The 23,952-nt window shown below is 41.6% G+C and overlaps 3 protein-coding genes across 3 annotated transcripts in view; all 3 read left to right on the top strand.

The window, feature by feature from the left end:
* Positions 1–241: 241 nt before the first annotated feature.
* LOC127648339 (uncharacterized) lies at positions 242–5,424 on the top strand. The gene is made up of 4 exons (XM_052132996.1): positions 242–295; positions 1,154–1,325; positions 1,412–2,467; positions 3,242–5,424. The coding sequence occupies exons 1-3, from the start codon at positions 266–268 to the stop codon at positions 1,945–1,947; spliced, it is 738 nt and encodes a 245-aa protein (XP_051988956.1). The 5' UTR covers positions 242–265; the 3' UTR covers positions 1,948–2,467; positions 3,242–5,424.
* Positions 5,425–7,402: 1,978 nt separating this feature from the next.
* LOC127648278 (trinucleotide repeat-containing gene 6B protein-like) lies at positions 7,403–21,240 on the top strand. Its single transcript, XM_052132866.1, has 20 exons — positions 7,403–7,435; positions 8,247–8,314; positions 8,903–8,924; positions 9,044–9,388; positions 10,088–11,872; positions 11,973–12,137; positions 12,240–12,421; positions 12,604–12,678; positions 12,773–12,922; positions 13,155–13,271; positions 13,382–13,504; positions 13,593–13,703; positions 14,578–14,794; positions 15,687–15,824; positions 15,905–16,024; positions 16,310–16,444; positions 17,683–17,874; positions 17,953–18,020; positions 18,133–18,272; positions 18,383–21,240. Exons 2-20 carry the CDS (start codon positions 8,270–8,272, stop codon positions 18,639–18,641), a joined length of 4,389 nt encoding a protein of 1,462 aa, XP_051988826.1. The 5' UTR covers positions 7,403–7,435; positions 8,247–8,269; the 3' UTR covers positions 18,642–21,240.
* LOC127648200 (interferon-induced very large GTPase 1-like) overlaps positions 18,660–23,952 on the top strand; it is a 20,001-nt gene continuing 14,708 nt past the window's right edge. The window contains exon 1 of the mRNA XM_052132783.1: positions 18,660–18,744. Within this exon, the coding sequence (XP_051988743.1) occupies positions 18,660–18,744 (85 nt within the window). The remainder of the gene's footprint in view (positions 18,745–23,952) is intronic.

Raw genomic sequence — 23,952 nt, 5'->3', positions numbered from 1 at the left:
TTTTACACCAAAAAATCCTTTGGAATGAACTTTGTGTGGAGTTTACAACGATAAAATAGCTGTTTTATTAAGGAAGACGCGGATGATTTTGCGACAGGTAGGTATCGGTTTACGGCTCTCCCCATTCATTTGAACGGTATCCGTAAACGGTGATTTACTGTCGTAACACGCGGGTTGACCGTGACGCTCTCTCCTGCAGAAACGTGGTAACGCTGATCCGGTAAAGAAGATCTCTGGTGTGGAGCTTCACGGACCGGAAACGAGGATGCAGAATTTCAGAAAAGAAAAGCGCCCAGTAAGTGAAAAATGTGCATAAAGTATCGTGTCGTTACATCGTCTGTGTTGATAATTCGCATTTTGGTGACATTTGCACTTTATAGGAGCGCTTTTCAAATGGACTCGTTGTTTTAAAGGAATATTCCGGGTTCAATATAGGTTCAGCTCAATCAACAGCATTTATGACATAATATTCATAACCACAAAAATTAATTTAGAATCGTTCCTCCTTTTCTTAAAAAAAAAAAAAAAAGCACAAATCTGTGTTCCAGTGATGCACTTATAATGGAAGGGGCCAAATTTTAAAGGGTTTAAAAGCAGAAATGTGAAGCTTATAATTTCATAAAAGCACTTGCATGAATTTTTCTGTTAAAACTTGTGTATTATTTGAGCTGTAAAGTTATTTACATTTTAATTGTTTATTTTTACAGTCATTTTAGGGTTTACGGCGTTACATCGTCATGGTAACGAAGTTGTAAAATTGGCTATAACGTTACACAGATGCCGTTAGTAAGTGATTTTATCACATTAAAAATCATGTTTACACATATGTTGTTTATGTCTTGTATCCATACTTTTGAAACAGCGAGTATTTAAATGTTTAAAATTTGGCCCCATTGACTTCCATTGGAAGTGTCATCACTGGAACACACATTTTATTATTATTTTTTTAAGAAAAGGAGGGATGAGTCTAAATAATTTTTGTGTATTGAACTCGGACTATTCCTTTAACATGACCTCGTGACCCCTCGTGACGTCCACGGCACATGGAGAATACTAATATATTTAGGACAGAGAAGGTCGAGGTCTTTCTATTGACTTGACTGAAATCTTGATTTGAATATGTTAATGACGCAAAGTTAACCTTTGCTTCTAGATGCACGTGACTGTCCTTAAAAAAGGAGAAAAGCCCAGAATCTCCAGGTGCACGCTGTGTTGTGACAAGTATCACTGCCCGTATTGTGAGACATGGGTCTACAAGCCCAGAGAGTTAAACAGTGTTGCTAACCACGTGCAGAACCATCTGAAGTTGGCTTTCCAGCAAGACGGTGAGGATAGTGCTTCAACATTCACTAAAGTCTTTATTTATCAAGGGATATTCATTCTACGTGCGTTTTGTTTACTTTCCTCTCAGAGTTCATTATCGTCAAGTGTAACTTGAAATGCAGAGAGAACGCACATTTCCATTGCTGCTACTGTCCTGCCACTGTTCTGCGCAAAGTGCAATTAAGAAATCACCTCTTAAAATGCAAGCAGAAGGTAAATATTCAGTGTTCGCAAAGCTCGGCAGCGCCCGCCACTCAACCGTCTACGTCTGCTCAGACCGCACTACAACCTCCCCATCCGGCCACCGCTCTGTGTATGCTGACTGGACCCTGTTATCTCCTGTGTACTCCATTATCTCCACCTCAAAGCCTTAGTCAGGCACCACCACTTCCATCTGCTCTGATGACTTCTGTCCAGACAGCACCCCGACCTCAATCAAGCGTGCCTCCATCTCCTCGTGTTTTATCCCCCCACATGCCACCAACTGCAGGCCGTTCCCCAAGCGGCTCCAGACAAGTCCGCATTAAATGTGCTCACTGCGGAATAGAAATAAACAAGAAAAACCTTCGCGTTCACATTCAAAGGAAACACACAGATGTGAAAGCGACAACCGCACCGGTGTAACGCTGAATTTACACATCAGGGTGGTTTGATGGCATTTGAACGCAGCCGCGTGACATCTTTGGCTTTCTGTCCTTGAAATGGTGCAGCTAAAACAAACCAAGAAAACCAAGTGCATTGAAAAGCAGCAGACGGCTGATATGGTGGGAGTGACACGTTCTGTGGAGGTGACAAGTGCTATGTCTGTATTTGAGCCGAAAACATCAGGAGGCGTGGAGGAGTGAATTGCACAGATCTGCCCATGCAACAAGACAAAGCGATCATGTGTGCACATATACGCTGCCACTAGGCACTTATTTTAAAACAATGCATGGAAACCCACATGCTAAGTGAGCCCATCCTCATCCTATACGGAACAAAGTTTAAGCAATGTCCCACTCTTTTAAGGGATTACTGCCTAATACAAAGTCTGCAGCAACTGTAAAATGATGTTCCGGTACCAAGAATTCACAGATGGACTCCTTCATTTTAATGCCCATCTGCTGATTTCTCTGCATGTTAAATTCTTCACATTGCTCTTCAGGTAATTAACTGGTATATGTTGCTTTATTAAAGAGACAGTACACCCAAAAATTTAAATTCCCTCATCATTTACTCACCATCATGCCATCCCAGATGTGTTTGACTTTCTTTCTTCTGCAGAGCACAAATAAAGCTCTGTTGGTCCATACAATGCAAACGAATGGGTGCCAACATTTTGAAGCTCCAAAATGCACATAAATGCAGCATAATAGTCATGCATAAAACTCCAGTGGTTTAATCCATGTCTTCAGAAGTGATATGACAGATGTGGGTGAGAAACAGATCAATATTTAAGAACTTTACTTTTATTAGAAATGAGAAGTTCTCCTCCCTGTCCAGTAGGGGGCGATATGCAAGAAGGATGTGAATCACCAAAACCATAAGAAAAAAGTGAAAGTTTGAGCAGGGAGGAGAATTTAGAGTAAAAAGGACTTAAATGTTTATCTTTTTCTCACCCACACCTATCATATCACTTCTGAAGACATGGATTACACCAATGGAGACTAATAGATTACTTTTAGGCTGCCTTTATGTGCTTTTTGGAGCTTCTAGTCACCATTCACTTGCATTGTATGAATTTACAGAGCTGAAATATTCTACTAAAAATCTTCATTTGTGTTCAGCAGAAGAAAGAAAGTCAAACACATATGGGATGGCATGAGGGTGAGTAAATGATGAGAGAATTGACATTTGTGGGTGTACTGTCCCTTTAAGTTGGTAAATTGTATAAAAATAAACTACATTTATTTCCTGTATACTCTTTGAATGTCCTCAGCCTACATGACGCCATGCTCCATGTGTGATCATGATTACACGCACTCCTGCATTAACTCTGGATACTACCCAAAATTGGGAATCACGAACCCCCACAAATTTTGGGCCATTTATATGAGGTGAGCTATCAAAACAGTAATGGCAGGACAAGTTTGTTTTTTAATAATGTATTGTTGTGAATTGTGTTTTCCAGTCTGACTCGCCAGTAATAAGAAGATCGTCTGAAGTTACTGCAGATCTGTAAGATGTTGATTTGACATGATATCAAGTTCAAACAATTGAAGTGTATTTGTTTCTAAACGATGTATTACTTGTCAAGTCTTTAGTCCATATCATTAAGAACGATCAGTAATCTCTTAAAGGGGTAGTTCACCCAAAAATTACATTTCTCTCACCCTCATGCCATCCAGATGTGTAGAAGAATATCTCAGCTCTGTAGGTCCATACAATGCAAGTGAACTATTCAAATAATGATTATTTGAACTGTTCTTAATTTCTGACAGATGCCACGTGAGAGCCCGTGTCGTGTCCTGATGACTGTGGTCACAGAAGATGGCGAAATGTGGGCTTCCTGTTGTTGTTGCTATTACGAATGCAAAATCCAAAGCAAAGTTAGGATGTACTGTAAATGCCTTTCTGCAAAACTTATTCTCTGCTTTAAATGAGGTGTTGTGAACTGGAGTATCTGCTTTAAAGTGAGCAGTTGTGGGTGCCATACTCCTTGACACACTGTTTGATCTGCAGAGACTTGTTCAGAGATGCCCAGCGGGCTACATTGGTGATGGCACGAGAGGAGTCCTGCATGGATTTTATTCCTCCATTGAATTTCAATGATACTGACTGATGGAGGGCAGTTCAGTCCTGAAGGAGTAGTGCAATGTATGTTTATTTATTGTTTTCATTTCTTCATCAGGGGTGCACCCTCTTGACAAACAGTTATTAACAGCGTTTTGGTTCGTTATGTAGAAGACTAATTGGCCTGTATCTTATGAGCGCAATTTTCAAACTTAACAAAACTTTGTACACATGCGCAACAGAACATTCTGAGGTAACATGCAAAATTTCATCAATTTAGGATGTTAGCGGGCGCTTTAACTTAAGAAAATCCATATTGTGCGTCTGTGATCAAAGCAGTTTGAATTTGACTCCAAAATAGCCAAAGTGTCCACAGAGTCCATTCTGTAATAGTAGATTATTTTGGTCATCTTTTGTCTATCTGTGCTCGGACCCCGATGATTGCTGCCTGCAGATATATATATATATATATATAATGTATTTCCTTTTCATAAAATTTGCTCTTAAATCTTTGTTTCTCTAGTTCATGTTCATATTTGTAATGTTATATTAATGTCATATCAACAACGCCTCTAATAGCTTTGTTTTAGAAATAAAGGCATAGTCTGGATGTTTCTTTGGCTGCTTGTTCTTCCAATGATGGGCTTCAGCTGATAATTGTGCTTAATTCAGAATAATACATATCTTTTTATCAATTCTTTCAAGTTCCTAAAAGGCTTGAACCCTGATAATTGCTGCCTGCAGCTATATTTATTATTATTATTATTATGATGTTGTTTTTTGTTTGTTTTATGGAAATAAGGGTGTGTTCACACTTGTAGTTCTATTGTTCCTCTTGGTCGGGAACATAATAAGAAAATGATACATTTAGTCCTGGTTCACTTAGCGTTCACACTGGCATGTTTAACACCGAACCTAACGATACAAAACATAAGGCATCAGGGAAAAGTCACAACCTGATTGGACAGCTTCTATGACATATTTTTTGACTGAACTTGCCAAACATCTAAAACAATGCTGGCTGCTGGGCGAAATGCGCTCGTTATATGTATATAAGGTGGTCATTTTACCAGCTGAGAACAAACGTCTTTGGTCCATTTTGCATTCATACATCAATCAAGCCGCACCAGAGTTTGTTTGGAAGCGGACCGAGATCCAGTATTCAGGCGGTGTTGGTCCGCTTGTTTGGTGCGCACGAAGGGTTTAGGGACAGCGTTCACACTTGTTCAAATGAACCGCACGAACAGAGCAATCGCACCAGAGTTCGTTTTAATCCAACCAAACCTGCCAAGTGTGAACACACCGTAAAAATGTATTATGAATGTATGTGCCTTTCCTTTGGAAATATTATGTTATGCACACAGAAAATGAATATATTTATGTAAGGCGTTATTTTAATAGAGCTTCACTTTTGAACTGGTCATTGCCATTTATTTCTTCAATTTCACAAGTTTTCCCTCTTCACCCACCTTTAAAAACTACATAAATGACTGTATGTATGAGTAGTGTCATATTGGGTCATACACTTTTCTTCTTAAAAGCCTTTGATTCACTTGAACACCGCTTCGTCTTTAAAATTCTTGCAAAATCTTTTCAAGTTAGAACGTTATATAGAAACAACAGCTGTAAATGTGGCACTTCCACAAGACTCTGCATTTCTCGTGGCATTAGACATGCAAGGTTGCCCTATATCCCCATCTTTGTTTCCGGTAGTAATTTGCAGGGTGTGATAATTGAAACTAGACATATTATTATTAGCCATTGGCTGACGATACACCTTAGAATTGGTCAAACCCTATGCAAGGGCTTCAGGTCTTTTCCTATTGACATTAAAACAGTATGAACTATTGGCCATTAATACTTGTGATGTTTCTTCTTTTGCAACATTCCAGTGAAAGATCGGATTACATTCCTAGGAAAGTAATTAATGACTTAAGACCAAAATACAAGGTGTAGATTTAATTTTACCCACTTCGAGGAAACACAATATAAACTCAATTCTTGGTTGCAAAGAGACTTTTACTGTCTGTAGCTGAAGGGTCGTCCAGACTCGCAGATCGTTCCTTGGAGGTTGTTTAAGGGTTGCTGACAAAAATTGATATTTTGTACAATTTTGAATGGAAAAAATAAAACTCATTTGAATAAAAGTTTGTAAAGATGAGTTCATCGTGGGACTAGATGTTTTAGACTTTAAAATGGATTTGGATCATCTCTTTGGAACACTATCCCAGTCTTAAATTGGTGGCCTGAGGTTTCTTTTATTTTGTCATTATGATGTCACAAAGATCTCGATCATATGATCAGATTTTCAGATGCTTTTGTCTTGGTCTGTAATATATAAACACAACTTCTTCTCTCCACACAGATATTACATCTGGAATAATAAGAACATTCCCTACAAACATAGAAACTTCTGAACCAATAAAATAATCTTATTTTAGTCGGATAGCTCTTTGACTCAAATGCTAGACTTTGTAGCTACCATGTTTTAAGGAATATGCAGTTGTTTTCCTTCTGGAGTGTCTCTGCTGCAGTGAGGTAGTGCTTTCCATCTCCATATTCTCTTGATTGATCAGATGCAGGGTAAAATTATCAAATAAAGTCATAGAAATAATGTTTAAGTTAATACACAGGTTCTATCCAAAGTTTTTTGAAGCAGTACAAGTCTGAAATTGATGTAACTTTCCCTTTAACTTATTTTATGTATGACTTCTCTTTTTGTTCTACATTTATTTTTTTAAATGTGTTATTGCTCAAAAGGTCTCTATAATACAGCAAACAGAGAATAGGGGAAAAGCTTGTATTAGCTCCACAGGCCAAACAATAAAAATAAAAAAATTGCGAAATCTGGTGGAAAATATTAAAAATGTACATTTTGAAGCAGGACTCTGGAATAAAAGTATAATATCATAGAATTCATGATTTTATGCTTTAATGGCACTGGGATCAAATATTGCAGTTTTAATGGGGTTCAATGGGGACATTTGTGTCCTGAGGGTCCCGAGTGAAACTATTGTGTGTACACAGTGTGTTATAGATGTGTTATAGGAACGGTTGAAATATCCATATTCCCCCCAAAATACACACCTTTGGCAAAATGTAAACCGTTAGCATTAACACAACCAAAATTATATACAAACAAATAAATAAATGAAAAAGACAAAAATGTCCCTTGCGGCCTTTGTATACGCTGTTTTATGCTCTCTGTAACCATGTTGTTTTTGTGTATTGTTTGTATTTTTTGCCACTGATATATGTACACAAAAATAAATAAATAAACACACAGGTAATAAAAACACGCATGTACTCTTATTATGATAATGATTATGTGTTTATGAACAGAGTCCCGGATGCTGATCGGAGCGGCGTCATCGCGCATGCGTGGGCCGGATTGCTGTCGGTGAGCCAAACAAACACAAACATGCTCTTTGCACATGCATAAACACATTTACACATGCAATAATGAGTTAGATGAGTGTTTGGAGGCTGTCGTGTTATTATATCGCATGTGAATCCCTCAGTACTGAAGTTTTGTTATGGTGCTTTTAGCTGTTTACCCTCTAAATCTCCTATATGTTCTCATATATAAGCGAGCTGTGTACGTTATTTAACTTTAAATGATCATTATAACATTGTTCTGTCTGTTGTAAGTGTTATTGAAATATATTATCTGTGCATGTGTAGTGTATGTGTGTAAATGCGCTATTATTATCATAAGTGACTATATCACTATATGACTAAATCATCAAACATGAAGTAAATAAATAATGCTTTTATGGCAAACATCAACACACGTTTAACTCTATCAAAAGAGTAACATGATGTTTCCAGTGGGGCTTTGATGAGGCCTACGTTGTTAGTACGTGTTTTTGAACATGCACCATTGCAATACAATTATAATCTTTAAAATAAGTTGAAATAACCATGTGCATATCATAATGCATCAAAATGATAATCATTCATATGGTTTATATCAAAGAATCATTGCCGTCTGATACCATCAGTGTATTATGGTATGGCTACAGTACTTCTCTGTAATGTTTAAAGATCCTCAAGTGTATGTTGTTCTGGTTGTAAATGTAGAGGAATATAAAAACATATATTATAGAGTGTGTTTTGGCCCCATTACTGGGCCAGATGGGAAATTGGTGTGGGTACAGCTATATTAAACCGTTGCTTGCATGTATAAACTGTGATTTGTTATGTCACAGGAACAGGAAGGGAGCAGCAGTTCATGGAAGACTGTCGGCGTAAAACGGAAGACAGCACCCATCAGGAGGTAATGCGTCTGTCGAAAAGTGTCATCTGTAAGCGTTGTACAAGGATCTGATAATCTTAAGAAGAGTGAATGCATGTGCTGTATATGTCTGATCTGTTTTAAGGACATATTGCAGATCAGTTAAAACACTATGAAATGGATTTTACATTGGCTAGGATGTTCTGGGTGCTTACTGCCCCGTGTTGTGGCTGAAATGAAGACGTCCCATGCTGTTTTCCCTGGGCAGAATCTAAAACTTCGGGGTGTATGCTTTAGAATAAAAACACCATAACCCCATCATATAAATGAAAACAGTCTTTAATACTGTATATGTCGTACACCTAAAAGCCACCACATTAAAACCACCTGCCTAATATTGTGCATGAAAATCCCAGGAGATCAGCAGTTACAGAAACACTCAAATCAGCCCGTCTGGCTCCAACAATCATATCTGAGCATAATAAACATGAGTAGACCTGTTTTACAGGACCAGTCTGTATGTTTGCACCTTGTGGTTCCAGCATACATTGATTTTTACCTGAGATTTTTGTTATCCTTCAAGTGAAAGTCTTGAAAATCGAATCTGACTGAATTGTGTTTTTATTACAGGACACTGAGCACGGCACTAGAGGTTGGTGTTGTGTTCCTGAATTAATAACGTTCTCAGCTTTACTAAAGTGGAATTATTAACATGTTCTGTGGTTTGTGTTACTCACATGCAGTTTGTGGTTTCTTCTGTTCTCTTATCAGAATCGTGCTCGTTTCCATCTGCCACATCTCTTGCTGGCCTTACCTGTGTTTCATCACGACCGGGTTTCACCCAAACACCCTCCCCCTGTCCTGTCGTCGGGGGTTCATGTGACACCCTTGAGGAAGGGAACGATGCAAAGGAGACTGCTGTGGCCAACGGACTGCCCCTATCCACGGTGTCACAGCACTACATGCCCCGTGAGGTGCCCCCACGCTTCCGGAATCAGCAGGAACCAAAAGTGTTACTGAAGCGGGGCCAGCCACCACTCTCCTGCATGCTACTGGGGGGTGGGAACGGAGGGGATGCCACGCCCTCCCCTAATGCAAGTACAGCCGACGCCTCGGGTGAGTCCAATCATTCAGAGTGTAGTGAACTACTGTAGAAATAAAAATTTACAATAAAAGTGTGTGTGTGTGTGTGTGTGTGTGTGTATTGTATATTTGGTTTTATTTTATGGGCGCTCAGGTGGTAGAGCGGGTCGGCCACTAATTGCAGGGTTGGTTGGTTCGATTCCCGGCCCATGTGACTCCACATGCCGAAGTGTCCTTGGGCAAGACACTGAACCCCAAGTTGCTCCCAATAGCAGGCTAGCACCTTGCATGCAGCTCTGCCATCATTGGTGTGAATGCGATGCAGTGTAAATCGCTTTGAATACCGCTAAGTTTCAAATACTTTATAAAATGGATCCATTGAATCAGTTTCAACTCTAAATTAGATTGGATGAACCATGTATGTAGCCATGGTAAATTAGCTTATATAGCCATCCATTTTCTATGCCTGCTTATCCTATGTAGGGCTGTAGTGGTGCTGGGGCCTTTCCAAGCTACCTCATGCCAAAATCAGGAAAAACACTCTGAAAATGTGATGCATGTTAAACATGCAAACTCCACATAGAAAGGCCCATTACCACACAAGAGCCGATTTGTGTATCAAAGCACTACACTTCTTGACAACACCTCTAATTGTGGTGATATCTGTAACGCATGGCCTCTTGTTTCTTATTGCATTATTTTATTTTTACCTGATGGTGTTTTCCCTCTTAGATCCTACTGTAGAGTCCTCTTCCACTCCCTCTCGTGCAAATTACACATGGGGGCTAGGCTCAGGAGTTCAACCCCTTGCTCAAGGAATGGACAAGATTAAAGTCGACAGTTCTGATATGGAGAAATGGCCAAGTGTCAATGAGAGTATAAGACCAGAAGATTCAGCAGCCAAGAGCAGCATTGCCTCATGGAATAGTGATTTGACCTCAGAGGAGAGAATGTCTGCCCCCATGCAAGATGGTCCTGATGAAGCAGCCTCAATCAGAGGACCCTTAAACCAAACTGTCTTTGAGGAATCACCTCCCATACCCTTGAGTCCACTGCACCAAACGCTCGGCAAGAACAAAGAGTGTATTATGGGTGACTGGATGGAGCTTAAAGTTGGAACAAATGTTACTGTTGACTGCAAAGAGGGTGGTGTCACCTGTGCGGATGTGTGGGAAACAGGTACAGCGACTGTTGGGAGGAAAGGTGAAATAGCAGGTGGGGAAGGAAGTTCAGGTGATCGCTCTGGCATCTCTCAGGTAACATGGGATAAAGAGACGGTAGGTTCAAACGAGCAGGCAGCTACAGAATGGACCTCTGATTTAGCTGTTGGAGAATCGAGAGATGAGGTCAGAAAGAGCTCTAGGGAGGGCTCAACAATGTTTTCAACAAATACAGTGGCATCAAGAGATCACAATAAGAAAAGAGCTGATAGTTGGGGTGAATCTGAAGAAGAAACTACTGACAAGAAAAGCAGTGAGGAAGAGACGGTGGCCCATAGCCCCTCCAGAGGTCAGTCTCTCCGCCAAGATGAGGCCTTACAAAGTGTGATCAATCGCACTAACCTGGATCCCAGAGTGCTGTCTAACACTGGATGGGGCAACACCCAGATCAAGCAGAATGTTGCCTGGGATCTAGAGGTGAAAAGTGGGAATGTTGACTGGAATCAAGAGGTGCACACTGGCCACAATAAGGATGTTTTGCAGGACAGAGGTAATGCACCTCAATCCAGCTTCAAGAGTCAGAAGTGTGAGAGACTGGAAGGAAGCCAGGGTCATTTGGGTGGAGGTAAAGGGTGGGGTAGTGATAAGCAGAAGTGGGAAGAGAGGAAGCTGGAGAAAGAGGATCGGTGGGGAGAAGCCCAGGTGAATGAAGGTCAATGCAGGAGGGAAGGGGTGGGGAAGGACCAGGGTGGTGGAAGTGAATGGGGACAGAGGACACCTTTGTCCAAAGGTGGAGGCTTGAAGGAAGAGAGAGACAGTCACTGCAAAAATCAGGATGAGGTGTTATGGGGTATCTCTGAAGATGCTGGGCATCGGAGTGCTGCCTGGGGAGGTAACAGAGGAGGCAGTGTCAAACAGCACCATGGATGGGGTGAGAAGCCTTCTCCATCACAAATACCAAACAATCAAATAGCACTTAAAACCCAAATTCAACCGATGCAGCAGCAGTCACAGACCCAACAGCATATGCCAGAACATCCAAAATCCTTGCAGGACAGCAGGAGTTGTCCAGGAGGGCCAGAAGGTCAGAGCAAAGGGTCTGGATGGACATGTGGCCCCACCCCTCAGATGCCTTCAGTTGTAAAACAAAGTGGGTGGGAGGAAACCTCACCTCAGTCCATCAGCCAGAAGATCGAGATTGATGATGGCACGTCTGCTTGGGGTGATCCTTCACGCTACAAGAGCAAGAACATCAATCTGTGGGATAAGAAAAGCACTCCGACTCAAGAGCAAAGTTGCCAGATAAGTCATCAGCAGTCATCTGAAAGATTGGCTGAAGCTCCATCTAAGAACTCTGGTAAGATAATTGTTTAATGCATACTACATGCTGAATTGGTTTAGAATATAATCCCTGTTTTAAACCATTGGAATCATTCATCAATAAATGTGTGTTCTAGTTCCATCAAAGTGGGGAGGCATCAGTGGTCCCCCAGATCAGTTCGCGGACAATAGCTCAACTGCTTGGGGGAAATCGTTTGATGGCCAAACTGGCTGGGGAGACTCAGAGGGAAAGGGCAAAGGGGGAGGATGGGCAAACTCACGTTCCCATCCTGCAATGTCTGGTAAGAGCCTATACAGATACACTTGCCAATTTAACAGTATAACAGTCACATTGTGCCCTTCAAATGGCTGGTGAAACTTGAGTCTTCCAATTTACTCTTTAGGTTCAAAGTCTATGCAAGAGGGGTGGGGTGATGAAGGCTCAAATGCACCCCGTCACCCCAGCTGGGAGGAAGAGGATGGTGGAACTGGTGTCTGGGGCAGTAGGGGATCCCAAAGCAGCATGTCCACCTACAACTCCGGGGGATGGGGGCAGGGCCAGGGGGCCAGGAGACGTGGCACCAAGGTATGTTGTTACTGTATGAGCTCTTCATAGCCAGATATTTCTTTCAGGTGACCGATCTCACCAAGATTTTCTGATTCAACTGGGAAAGCAATTTGTATTTAACCCAAATTAGCATAAGCCTGTAGTGCTCTTTAGCTCTCTTATTAAAAATGTCATCCCTCTGGCCTTTGGTTTGTTCCCAGAGCCCTCTGAAAGGTAACAGCGGGGATGTGTGGGCAACTCCCGTGAGTCGGCAGTTCTCAAACATGGGCATCATGGTAAGCTAGTTATTACCACACTACTGATCTGCCTCAATTAATTTGGGTCTAGCTGCTGATACATACATGTATGCTACTTTTTTCGTGTTATCAGGATGGAGACTCCAACGTGGGTCAGGAAAGACATGACAGGAGAGGAATGAATGATGGAGAAATGCGGAGAGGGGGCAGGGCCGATGGAGTATTTCACTCACAAATTTCCAAAGAGACCACACCTGGGGAAGGTGGGCCATACCTGGACAAGGTACTGAAACATAGCCAGACTTGCAACTTCAGTGACTCCCAAAGAAAAAGAAACTTAACATAAGTACTGGTCTATAAATGCATTAGGGGTGCTGTGGTAGAGATAAACATCTGGGCAGGTAAGCAGAAGACTAGATTTAAACTCTGCTAGAGGCAATCCATAAGTTGTCTGTTTGCACGGTTTTTGCTATCTTATTGTTACTGATCCTTTGCACTGATGGGTTTATTTCTAGGTTGGGGGTCATGGTATGTTTGGCAGCAGTGGTATTTCTCAGCTAAGAGGGATGCATCAGGCCGGTGTGCACCCTGGGATAAGAGCACAAGTGCCTCATCAGTTCCTGCCGCCTCAGGTGGTTTTGTGTTCTTGGTTTTAGACCCTGATCATTTCAGTTTCTTAGCTCTCACAGTTCACTATCAGTCCTGTATCTTGATTTCTCCACCTCTTTGTGTGGTGCATCAGGTTCCCGGGCCTATGCTAAAGCCAGTGGCGCACCCTAGTGGTGGTATGTTCCCTCCCCAGCTATCCCCCCAGCACATTGCCATGCTCAATGGTATTCATCCACACATGCAACAGTTCCAGCTAGTATGTATTACATTTGATCCCATATTGTTACATTTGTACTAAAATATTTAAATACTGTGGTCTTTAATCTTTTCACTCTCTCTGTCAGGCTTGTCAGCTCATTCTCCAACAACAGCAGCAGCAGCAGCAACAACAGCAGTTCCTGAATCAGAGGAAGTTTCCTCCTCCTCCTGTAAGACAACAACAAGACCCACAACAGGTACAACACACAACTACTGAACCAAAAACATTGTGGCACCCTCTACTGAATTATCCAATAGCATCACCAACTATTGGCAGATTAATCACTTATTAGCTGTCTTTCTATTCTTGCTTCTGAACATCCAACTAAACCGACCAATTCTGTAACATGAGAACTAAAAACAGCCATTTGGCTCCTAAATATTTCAGTTTAAGAGCCAATGACTCCAAATATTTTTTTTTAGTCTGGAGCCCTGCCAAGTAACAGCAGAGCGCCCTCTATTGAATAATATATTTTTTAATTTTATCCCCTTTTCCCAATTTGTAATACCCAATTCCCACTACTTAGTAGGTCCTCATGGTGGTGCGGTTACTCACCTCAATCCGGGTGGTGGAGGACGAGTCTCAGTTGCCTCCGCTTCTGTGACTGTCAATATGTGCATCTTATCACGTGACTCGTTGTGCATGACACCGCGGAGACTCTCAGCATGTGGAGGCTCATGCTACTCTCCACGATCCACACACAACTCACCACACGCCCCATTGAGAGAACCCACTAATCACCACCACGAGGAGGTTACCCCATGTGACTCTACCCTCCCTAGCAACCGGTCCAATTTGGTTGCTTAGTAGACCTGACTGGATTCACTCAGCCACCCTGGATTCGAACTCAGGACTCCAGGTGTGATGGTCAGCATCAATACTCGCTGAGCTACCCCCTACTGAATTATCAGAATAACATCACAGCACCCTCTACAAAATTATCAGAATATCATCACAACGCCCTCTACTGAATTATCCAAATAATAACATCATGCCCTCTTGTTCATTGCTCATATTTTGAAATAATTTATTCAAATATATTTTCCTTATTAATATTTGATCACCATTAGTTGGCGCGGATCATGGCTATCCTACAGCAGCAACAGGGGGTGGGTGGGCCCAAACTCCCCTCATCCCTCCCGTCCCCCATGGGAGGACACACCCCCAAACATCCAGACATGCCACTCCATCACCTGGGTGTAAATGCCCACAAACAGCCGGACATGCCCCTGCATGCTTCCATGGGTGGACCAGAGCTGCACACCAAACCAATGCCAGCTTTCACAGGTGAGGCAGTTTTCTTATAGGTCAACTGATAGAGCGTGGTGCTAGCAACAGCAAGGTTATAGGGTAGATTCCCAATGAACACACAATATACCTAGAATGCACTGTAAGTTGCTTTGGATAAAAGCTCCAGCCAAATGCATAAATGTAAATGTGCCGTTACACAAAACAGATACTTCTTGGTTCAAATGATCTACATATTCTTGACCATACAATGAAAATATGTAAAGCAATTTATGAATGCTTTTAAAAATGTACATTTAAAATACATAGCCATCTTTTTTCCCTTAATTTCTGAACTCATGGTGCCTTTAAAGAAAACGATGCAGTGTTATATTTTTAATGCATCCTTTATTAAAGTGCAAGTAATAAGGAAGCAGGTTATGCAAATAAGGAAAAACTCTGAAAGTGGCATTTCTCTGTGCGGTCAGCATCGCTTCTGTGAGTCACATGAAGTGTCCCGATTTAAGGGGGAGAGATTGAGACACCTGGCTAAAGCACACTCTGCCGTGGGGACACTTGTCCCTCACGTGCGCTTGCTGCAGCTACAGTTGAAGTCAGAACTGTACATATACTGAAGCCAAATACATTTAAACTCCGTTTTTCACAATTCCTGACATTTAATCGTATTTTGTCCCATTCATCCAAACAGATCTGGTGTAACTGAGTCTTTTAATTAATTGAATGTCATTTAGAGGTGTTTCTCAAAGATGATTTTGTCCTCTTTATTGTTAGTAAGCACGTTTAATGCAACCTTTTAAGTCAGAGCACAAGCTGAATAGTCGGTTAAAAGTTAATGATTAATCGTTGCAATCATCGATCGAATAATCGTTCTTATTATCGTTATATTAGTCGATTTGCATTTGCAGTCGCTCAGTCTGTCGATCTGTCTCAGGTTTCGTAGGCGGTTCTGATCTGGATTCTCGGAGTTCTCCCGGTGGTTTGAAGGATGGTGGGGGACCTCAGTCTCGCTTTAAATGGATGATGGATGGAAACAGTCTGACGCCCTCACTTGAACCCACACTGAATAACGGTGAGATTCACACATGTATGATTGAATCCAGAACACATTCTGACTCGGATTGTTCCTGTTTAAACTGTGTGTGCATTCAGGACCAGTAAAAATGGGCGGCGGCTCTATGTACTCTCAGTATGATGTGTTGGGTGGCAGTTGGAACAGAACCGGAAGTGGAAAAGTAGACGTATCTCCTGCCAACCCCACCTGGCCTCCAGGTATCCCATCTCCACTTGTAGATTATGAACTTTTTACGATCAACTTTCTACAGCTAGTATTTCTCTTTTGAAAATCCTTCTTTTTATTCAGAGATTGATAGATGTTAGGTTTTGAGTGGAGTTTCAGGCTTCCATTTCATTCCATGTTGTGTTTACATCATGTCCGTAAAGGACCAGTGACAGATGTGCCACTTACTCAAATGAGAGATTATTCTGATATACATCTTGCAGTAGTACTCGGCAACTGTCACCATGTCTTTTATCACAATATTTTGTCTTGCTCAGAGTTTCAGCCAGGTGTCCCGTGGAAGGGTGTCCAGAGTCCTGAGCTTGAGCCTGACCCCTACATGACCCCTGCAGGAATGCTGGGATCCACCATGCTCAGTGATACAGAACATCACCTGTTGCAAGACAACACAGGTACACCTTATACACAAACCACATGCTTCGATTTTCCAGAATCGCATGCCAGAATGTCTGCTCACTGCGTGTGACTCAAATTTCATCATCAGGACAGTCTGTCTGTCGACATGCGCCTGCCATTGAATTTCCTAAAAGGTATCAAAAAGCAGTCGTAGTGCGCCTGTGTCATGCATTCTCATTGTTAATAGAGAATACATCGAAAGGCTGAGCAACGTCTGTGGAGAGCGAGGCTGCGAGAGGAAGAACGGTAAGGATTGACACCCGTGGGAAATGATATCTAACCGCTAATCGCTACACTTTTCAATGTAACACACAAAGGAGCTTTTCAGCAACAAATGCACACAGTCAGGTTCACATGTCGCTCTCTCTCAGACTGGCGGACTGGTCTGCTCTTTTATATCCCTCTCAGCTCTCACTGCAAACACAAACCGCTGTTAGAGATAATTTCCCACAGGTGTCAATCCTTACCATTCTTCCTCTTGCGGCCTCGCTCTCCACAGACGTCGCTTGCCACAGCCCCATCATCACAGAATGGCATGTGAAAAAACTAATTCTACACTAGTATAGGGCTGGCCAATATCTTGAATATTCACAATAAAATCGCAATGATATTGGCAGTTATTTAAAAGGAAGCAGTATTGTGATGATTTTAATGTGCTTTTAATTTTGACTGCATTTTCAGAATCTCCCCAATTTGGCATGCTTAATTCCCAATGCACTCCAAGCCCTCAGGGTGGTGGAGGACAAATCTCAGTTGCCTCCACGTTTGAGACCGTCAATCCACGCATCTTATCACGTGACTTGAGCGTGTTACCGTGGAGATGTAGCGCGTGTGGAGGCTTCACGCTATTCTCCGCAGCATCCACGCACAACTCGCCACATGCCCCACCGAGAGAACCACATTATAGCGACCACGAGGAGGTTACCCCATGTGACTCTACCCTCCCTAGCATGAACTGGTTAAATGTAATTATTTATCCTAAAAGGATTGTTATTGTAAAGTTAATTTCTGATTCTGAACGCGCTCTGAAAGAAGTTGATAGACAGTGCGTTAGTCTCAGTCACCATTCAATTTCATTACGTCTTTTATCCAAATGGTGACTGAAACTGAACTGACTGCCTTGAGTTTAAAAAAGAAAAAGTTCAAACCGGTTTAGATCAACATTAGGGTGAATAAATGATGACATAATTGAGTGAACGTTTATTTTAAAGTGTTTGCATCGTATCTCTTGCAGCGAAATACTCCAGTTGGACGCCTGAGCCCATTGGACACAGCAAATCATGGAGGACCAATCGAAACAGTTCCCATATGCCCAGCCCCCCTCCATGTCTCACCAATCAGAAGCAGCCGTGGTCAGCAGAGGGGTCGCAGATGTCCAGAGCGTGGAGGGGAGGGGCGAGTGTCCAAGAGTCACCCTTTAAATCAGGTAGCACACACCATCACCTCTATATGCACCATTAGAGTGAAGAATATGAGTGTGTGTGACTCATAATGTGTCTCTCAGGATGCTTAGAGTGGAGTGATGGTGGGGCGGGAAAGTCTTGGCTGCTACTGCGAAACCTCACTCCTCAGGTACACACACGCACACACAGTCTGTATTGTGTTTAATACAATTCAAGTAATAATAAATCAACCTCGTGTGCATCCTTTTGAGAGTCGACTCTCACAAGTACAACCTTTGCAGATTGATGGCTCGACCCTGAAGACCATCTGTCTGCAGCACGGCCCCCTGATAACCTTTCACCTCGGTCTGACCCAGGGCAGCGCTCTGATTCGCTACAGCAGTCCTCACGAAGCCGCCAAGGCCCAGAGCGCCCTGCATATGTAAGCCACGCCCACCGCTCAATCGTCTACTAAATGAAGACATATCATTGTTACATCAACAGTTATCCTTTTATTTCCGTTTGTGATCTGAAGTGTGCTCTGTTGTTCAGGTGTGTTCTGGGAAACACCACCATCCTGGCGGAGTTCATGAGCGAGGAAGAGGTCATTCAATACTTCACACATTCCCAGACCGCCGGCGTCACGGGCTCGCCCGAGGGGTTGTCCAGCTCTGACCCCAGCTCACGAGAGGCGGAGCGGGGCACGGGCGGAGGGGGGGACGCAGAGGCATGCGTGGGCTGGCAGGGTTTGGGTGTGACGTGCGACTCTGGACTCGCTCTCCTCAGCCAATGGAGCAACAGTACAGGGTAGGGGGTGGGGAATGGGGTCATGGGGGTTGTGGCTGCAGGTTACCATGGCATCAGCCTATGGGGCACACCTCAGCTGGAGGACAGCATGGCTGTACTGTTGCCAGGCAACCTGCTTGGAGGCGGGACGGACAATTTGTGATTGATACTGATTGTGAGTTAAAGTTCTGGTATGTTGCGGCACCAAACATAAGAGTTGTCAAGCATATGGAAGCCCACAGATGCCATGTGTCATTATAACTTCTGTTTGTTTTTTCTAGGAAAGGGTGAATCTAATTAATGAAACATGTTCATATTTCACCCCAGAATCAAAAACTAAGAAATGATGTTGCAATTATATCTTTCTAGGACCATTAAGATTTCTTTTGCACTGTGAAATTATTTTCATGACAATGAATGAAGTGTGTTCCACCCCAAATTCTCATGACTGTTTTTTCAGTTCTCATTATTCTCAATGCTGATGTAATGCATTAATACAGGAACTTTTTACTGTATAACAAAAGCAAAATACTGTAATTATTTGTATTAAAATAAAGGCAGTACGACAAATAATGCATCATTTTTTTTACATTACAATAATGAGAATTTGGGGGTTGCTGCGTTGCCCAAAAAATAATTTCTCAATACAAATAAACCTGACCAGTTTACATGATATTGCTTGTGTTCTTTAGATATGTATTATTAGAGGAATAACTCTCAAGGCTTCCGCATGTTTGTCAGTATTTTCGCAGTTCTTTTTGGTGCCGCTGGAGCTGCAGAAATAACACTGAGCTAAATTTCCACACAAACACTTATTGACCGGCTTTATGTCCAGTGAGAAACACACATTGGCAAGCGTGTGATTTACTGACATTCTCATCAGCAGAGTTAAGCTATCATGTATCTGAGTGCAGGGACTGTTTCTTAAAGCCGCCTTTAACAAAAGTTTCACACGAACTAGAACATCAAATATAAATCTGATGTTACGCTGACACACACACACTGTCTCTCTCTCACACACTGTCTCTCTCTCACACACACACTCTCTCACACACTGTCTCTCTCACACACACACACACACACTGTCTCTCTCACACACACTAGCGCACACACACACTAACACACTCTCTCGCACACTCTCTCTCACACACTAACACACACACACTCTCTCGTGCACACTAACACACTTTCACACTCTCGCACGCACACTCTCTCACACAGTCTCTCTCTCATACACTGTCTCTCTCACACACACACACACACTCTCACTCACACACTGTCTCTCACACACTCACACTAACACACACACACTAACACTCTCGCGCACACACACACACACTAATACACACTCTCGCACACACTCTCTCTCACACACTGTCTCTCTCACTCACACACACACACTAACACTCGTGCACACACACACACACTCTGTCTCACACTCACTGTTTGAAGCGTTACTGGGGTAGTTTATATCTCACAAAGAAAAGGTGTCGGGATCATATTTGACTGAAAGAAAAAGAATAATAGTATAAAGAAGGTGAAGTTTATTTTTAGGGCCTTTAGGATGTGTTTGCGCTGTCACATTGTGTCCACTGCAATAAAGATGAATGTCAAAATAATAATAATAATCATACTTTAAACAGTGAGGTATTCAAAGATCATGTTTGTGTTTTTATCTGAAATTGAATGAACTGTTTAGTTTTTTATGGAAACTTGTCTAGATTGAGTTTTCTAGATGGGATTGAAAGTGATGTCACAAAGCACTAGATATTACCGGTCTGATGAAAGGGCTTCATTCTCTTGCAAAGTATTTTGATGTTTTTTTCAGTTGGGTTTTGGGTGGGATATGACCGGGACATTTCTTCATGAGATTGTCGCAGCAAGAGCTAATTTGAGTATTTCATGTGTTTTCTTTGCAAGAGTTGTTGAAGCGGGTTGATGTGACAGTGTGGCTTTATTTTCATATGAACAGACAAACACATGCAAACTATCACAAGCACATCATTTAATGACATGCAGGAGAAGAATTATAGATCGAGAAGAGCGCGTTCATGTCCTCAGCGCAGCGTTCCCCGTGTAACTCGTCTCATTTGACCTTCCACTGTTTCCTCTCTTATCTGTTGGTCAGGTTTGATCATTTATATTGCATTGAATATTGGTTTATGGTTTATTTGATCATGCATATACTTCTCTTTAAAGACTGAGTGTGTCAAACGTGTGTGTGATGGATAAACGAGTGTTTGAGGGCACTTTACTGTTTATGTGTGAGTTTATGTGCAACTGCTTTACAATGTTCACTGTGTACTATATACTGCTGGTTGTGCTTTACAAATCTTGGCATTAGCGGGTTTCTGCGATTTGACTTTCTTTATACAAGTGTACTCATGAAGCCTTTTGTATCAGCTGAACTGCAATAATGATTCGATGAGCATTTTAAAAACACATGTGACGGTATCTCGCCACACGTACCCCAACAGAGTTTACAAATAGCTAAAAGACATTGAATACATTTATTATGATTCTGTATTGTTTTTTTGTTTAAAATGAAGACTTTAACACTCCTTTCAGTGTTTTGCAGATTTTACAGAGATAAAAAGTGAAGTTTATTTAAATAAACGTGAAATATGGCATTGTTATAAATATTGAAATGTCGTTTGTTTTCTGCTGTATTTTTGGTAAGTTAGCAAGTTTTCAATGAAGTCGCTAAGCGTTTACATCACATCCTCTGCGGTCAGTCACGTTTATTTGTCGAGCTCTTTTCACTAAACACATTGTTTCAAAGCTTACAGAAAATCATGCTGTAATTCCTCTAATGTCTCAAGTTCCCAGTGAACAGCATATCTGAAAACCCTTTTTGTCTTTAGGCCCCCAATTAGCAAGCCAAAGGTGACTCTGGCAAAGAAAGAAAAACTTCAAAAGATGTTAGTGGCCAAACTAACAGTTCTGTGATTGTCGGGGTAATCTGACGTGTTGCGATTTACGAGGTGATCACCTGTATTCAAAATGGCCTTTTGAGATTCTGGTGCCCCAATTAAGATTGAATTAAATTATTGATCGAATAAATAGGACCTAAACCAAAGCTTTGTTCCTGGTGAATCTAGCCACTGTGCTGAATACAGCTGACGTCAGAAGAGTACATACACCTTACCCAAATACATTTAAACTTTTTCACAATTCCTGACATTTAATGGCAGAAAACATTCCCTGCCTTTGGTCAGTTCGGATCACTACTTTATTTTAAGAATGTGAAATATCAGAATAATAGTAGAGAGAATGATTTATTTCAGGTTTTATTTCTTTCATCACATTCCCAGTGGATCAGAAGTTTACATACACTAGTTAGTATTTGTAGCATTGCCTTTAAATTGTTTAACTTGGGTCAAATGTTTTGGGGATCCTTCCACAAGCTTCTCACAATATGTTTCTGGAATTTTCTCCCATTCCTCCAGACAGAACTGATGTAACCGAGTCAGGTTTGTAGGCCTCCTTGCTCACACATGCTTCTTCAGTTCTGCCCACTAATTAATATCAGATTGAGGTCAGGACTTTGTGATGCCACTCCAATACATTGACTTTGTTGTCCTTAAGACATTTTGCCACAACTTTGGAGGTGTGCTTGGGGTCATTGGAAGACCCATTTGTGATGGAGCTTTAACTTCCTGTCATAATTAAATACATACATTTTCGTCCTCATGATGTCATCTATTTTGGGAAGTGCACCAGTCCCTCTGCAGCAAAGCACCCCCACAACATGATGCTGCCACCCCCATGCTTCACGGTTGGGATGGTGAACTTTGGCTTGCAAGCCTGACCCTTTTTCCTCCAAATATAACAATAGTCATTATGGTCAAACAGTTCAATTCTTGTTTCATCAGATCAGAGGATCCTATTTCTCCAAAAAGATCTTTGTCCCCATGTGCACTTGCAAACTGTAGTCTGGGTTTTTTATGGTGGTTTTGGAGCAGTGGCTTCTTCCTTGCTGAGCAGCCTTTCAGGTGATGTCCATATAGGACTCGTTTTGCTGTGGATCTAGATACTCGTCTAACTGTTTCCTCCAGCATCTTCACAAGGTCCATTGCTGTTGTTCTGGGATTGATTTGCACTTTTCACACCAAACTACGTTCATCTCTAGGAGACAGAATGAGTCTCATTCCTGAGCGGTGTGATGGATGCGTGGTCTCATGGGGCCATCCGAGAGCAAGTCACAGGCTACCTTCAGAGTTGAATGGACAATAAAATGGACCTTCTAAAGATGGAATTTAATATTATTGTATGTCCATCTTATATGATTCCTGATCCAATCGTCCATGGGCTGGTTTTTGTTATTGACCTTAAAAGGATAGTAAAGACTTTAACTAGAAGCAGAGATGATTCATACAGCACATTTGGTTAGAATTAGGTGAATTCATGGTTTGTTTTATGGGTTTCATGCCCTGTAGAGGCACAAGTGCAACATCTTTCAGTTATGCAACCATTTTTATTTGGTAATCTACACAAATGTGAATACTTTCTAGATTAGTTCATTCGACCTTTAAAATAGAGTTTGTCTGACAAAATGGAAGTGTATTCACTGAGCTCTCTCCTCCAGGTCTATGTGGCCACTCTGCAGTCAATGAATGAGCGTCACCTGGTGGTTACACCACAATGAGGCACAGAGTCTCTCGCTGTTCCTCTGTGGTGGACTGAGCTTCCAACTTTTACACAATCTGCTGATACCATCTCAACATTCATGAACCAGCTGAACACACATCTCTTCCTCAGCATTTAACCAGTCCACAATAATGTTACTTACTATTTAACTATTAAAAAACACCTGTCTTTGTCAGTATATTTCTTCTGTACTAGCTTCAATACTCTATATTGTTGACATTTGATTGAAAAATGGCTTGTTCCACATTAGATATAATCGTCAGCAAGAGTGAATTTAATGTAAATGTGTTGAACTGCAGGGCTCAAACAGTCAAGTGAAACGTTCAGTGACAGATTTATTGATTAAAACATTTATTTACATTTATTCATTTAGCAGATGCTTTTATCCAAAGCGACTTACAACATGAGATTATAATGGGATGTTAATCAAAACACTACACAATACGTATTCTTATTTGTGAAAAATATTGTTCTGTTAACCTGTTTTTCAGTTCTGTTAATCATAACTAATAACCAAGGGAAACAGTAGAAAATTCAGATTTGTGTCTAAATCATGCACCCATAAACTGGAGGTCAACTTTAGCCATCAGAAATTGCCACGGTGGTGTGATTATCACTGGCACAGTAGGACTGAGAAACACTTGCCAGTCAGTAAACCTAGTTACGTTTTTCACAGTCCACCCCAA

The sequence above is a fragment of the Xyrauchen texanus genome, chromosome 8 (genome assembly GCF_025860055.1).
Source record: "Xyrauchen texanus isolate HMW12.3.18 chromosome 8, RBS_HiC_50CHRs, whole genome shotgun sequence".
In the NCBI taxonomy this organism is placed as follows: domain Eukaryota; kingdom Metazoa; phylum Chordata; class Actinopteri; order Cypriniformes; family Catostomidae; genus Xyrauchen; species Xyrauchen texanus.
The sequence above is the reverse complement of the archived record's forward strand: the minus strand, read 5'-3'. Positions and strand labels throughout refer to the sequence as shown.

What these genes read in the sequence shown, in the direction of transcription:
- LOC127648339 (XM_052132996.1), top strand. Translation starts at nt 266, where the DNA reads ATGCAGAATTTCAGAAAAGAAAAGCGCCCA. An exon ending in TCAGAAAAGAAAAGCGCCCA is followed by an intron (nt 296 to 1,153) that starts GTAAGTGAAAAA and finishes CTTTGCTTCTAG; the next exon opens with ATGCACGTGACTGTCCTTAA. An exon ending in GTTGGCTTTCCAGCAAGACG is followed by an intron (nt 1,326 to 1,411) that starts GTGAGGATAGTG and finishes CTTTCCTCTCAG; the next exon opens with AGTTCATTATCGTCAAGTGT.
- LOC127648278 (XM_052132866.1), top strand. Translation starts at nt 8,270, where the DNA reads ATGGAAGACTGTCGGCGTAAAACGGAAGACAGCACCCATCAGGAG. An exon ending in AACAACAAGACCCACAACAG is followed by an intron (nt 13,704 to 14,577) that starts GTACAACACACA and finishes GATCACCATTAG; the next exon opens with TTGGCGCGGATCATGGCTAT. An exon ending in ACCAATGCCAGCTTTCACAG is followed by an intron (nt 14,795 to 15,686) that starts GTGAGGCAGTTT and finishes GATCTGTCTCAG; the next exon opens with GTTTCGTAGGCGGTTCTGAT.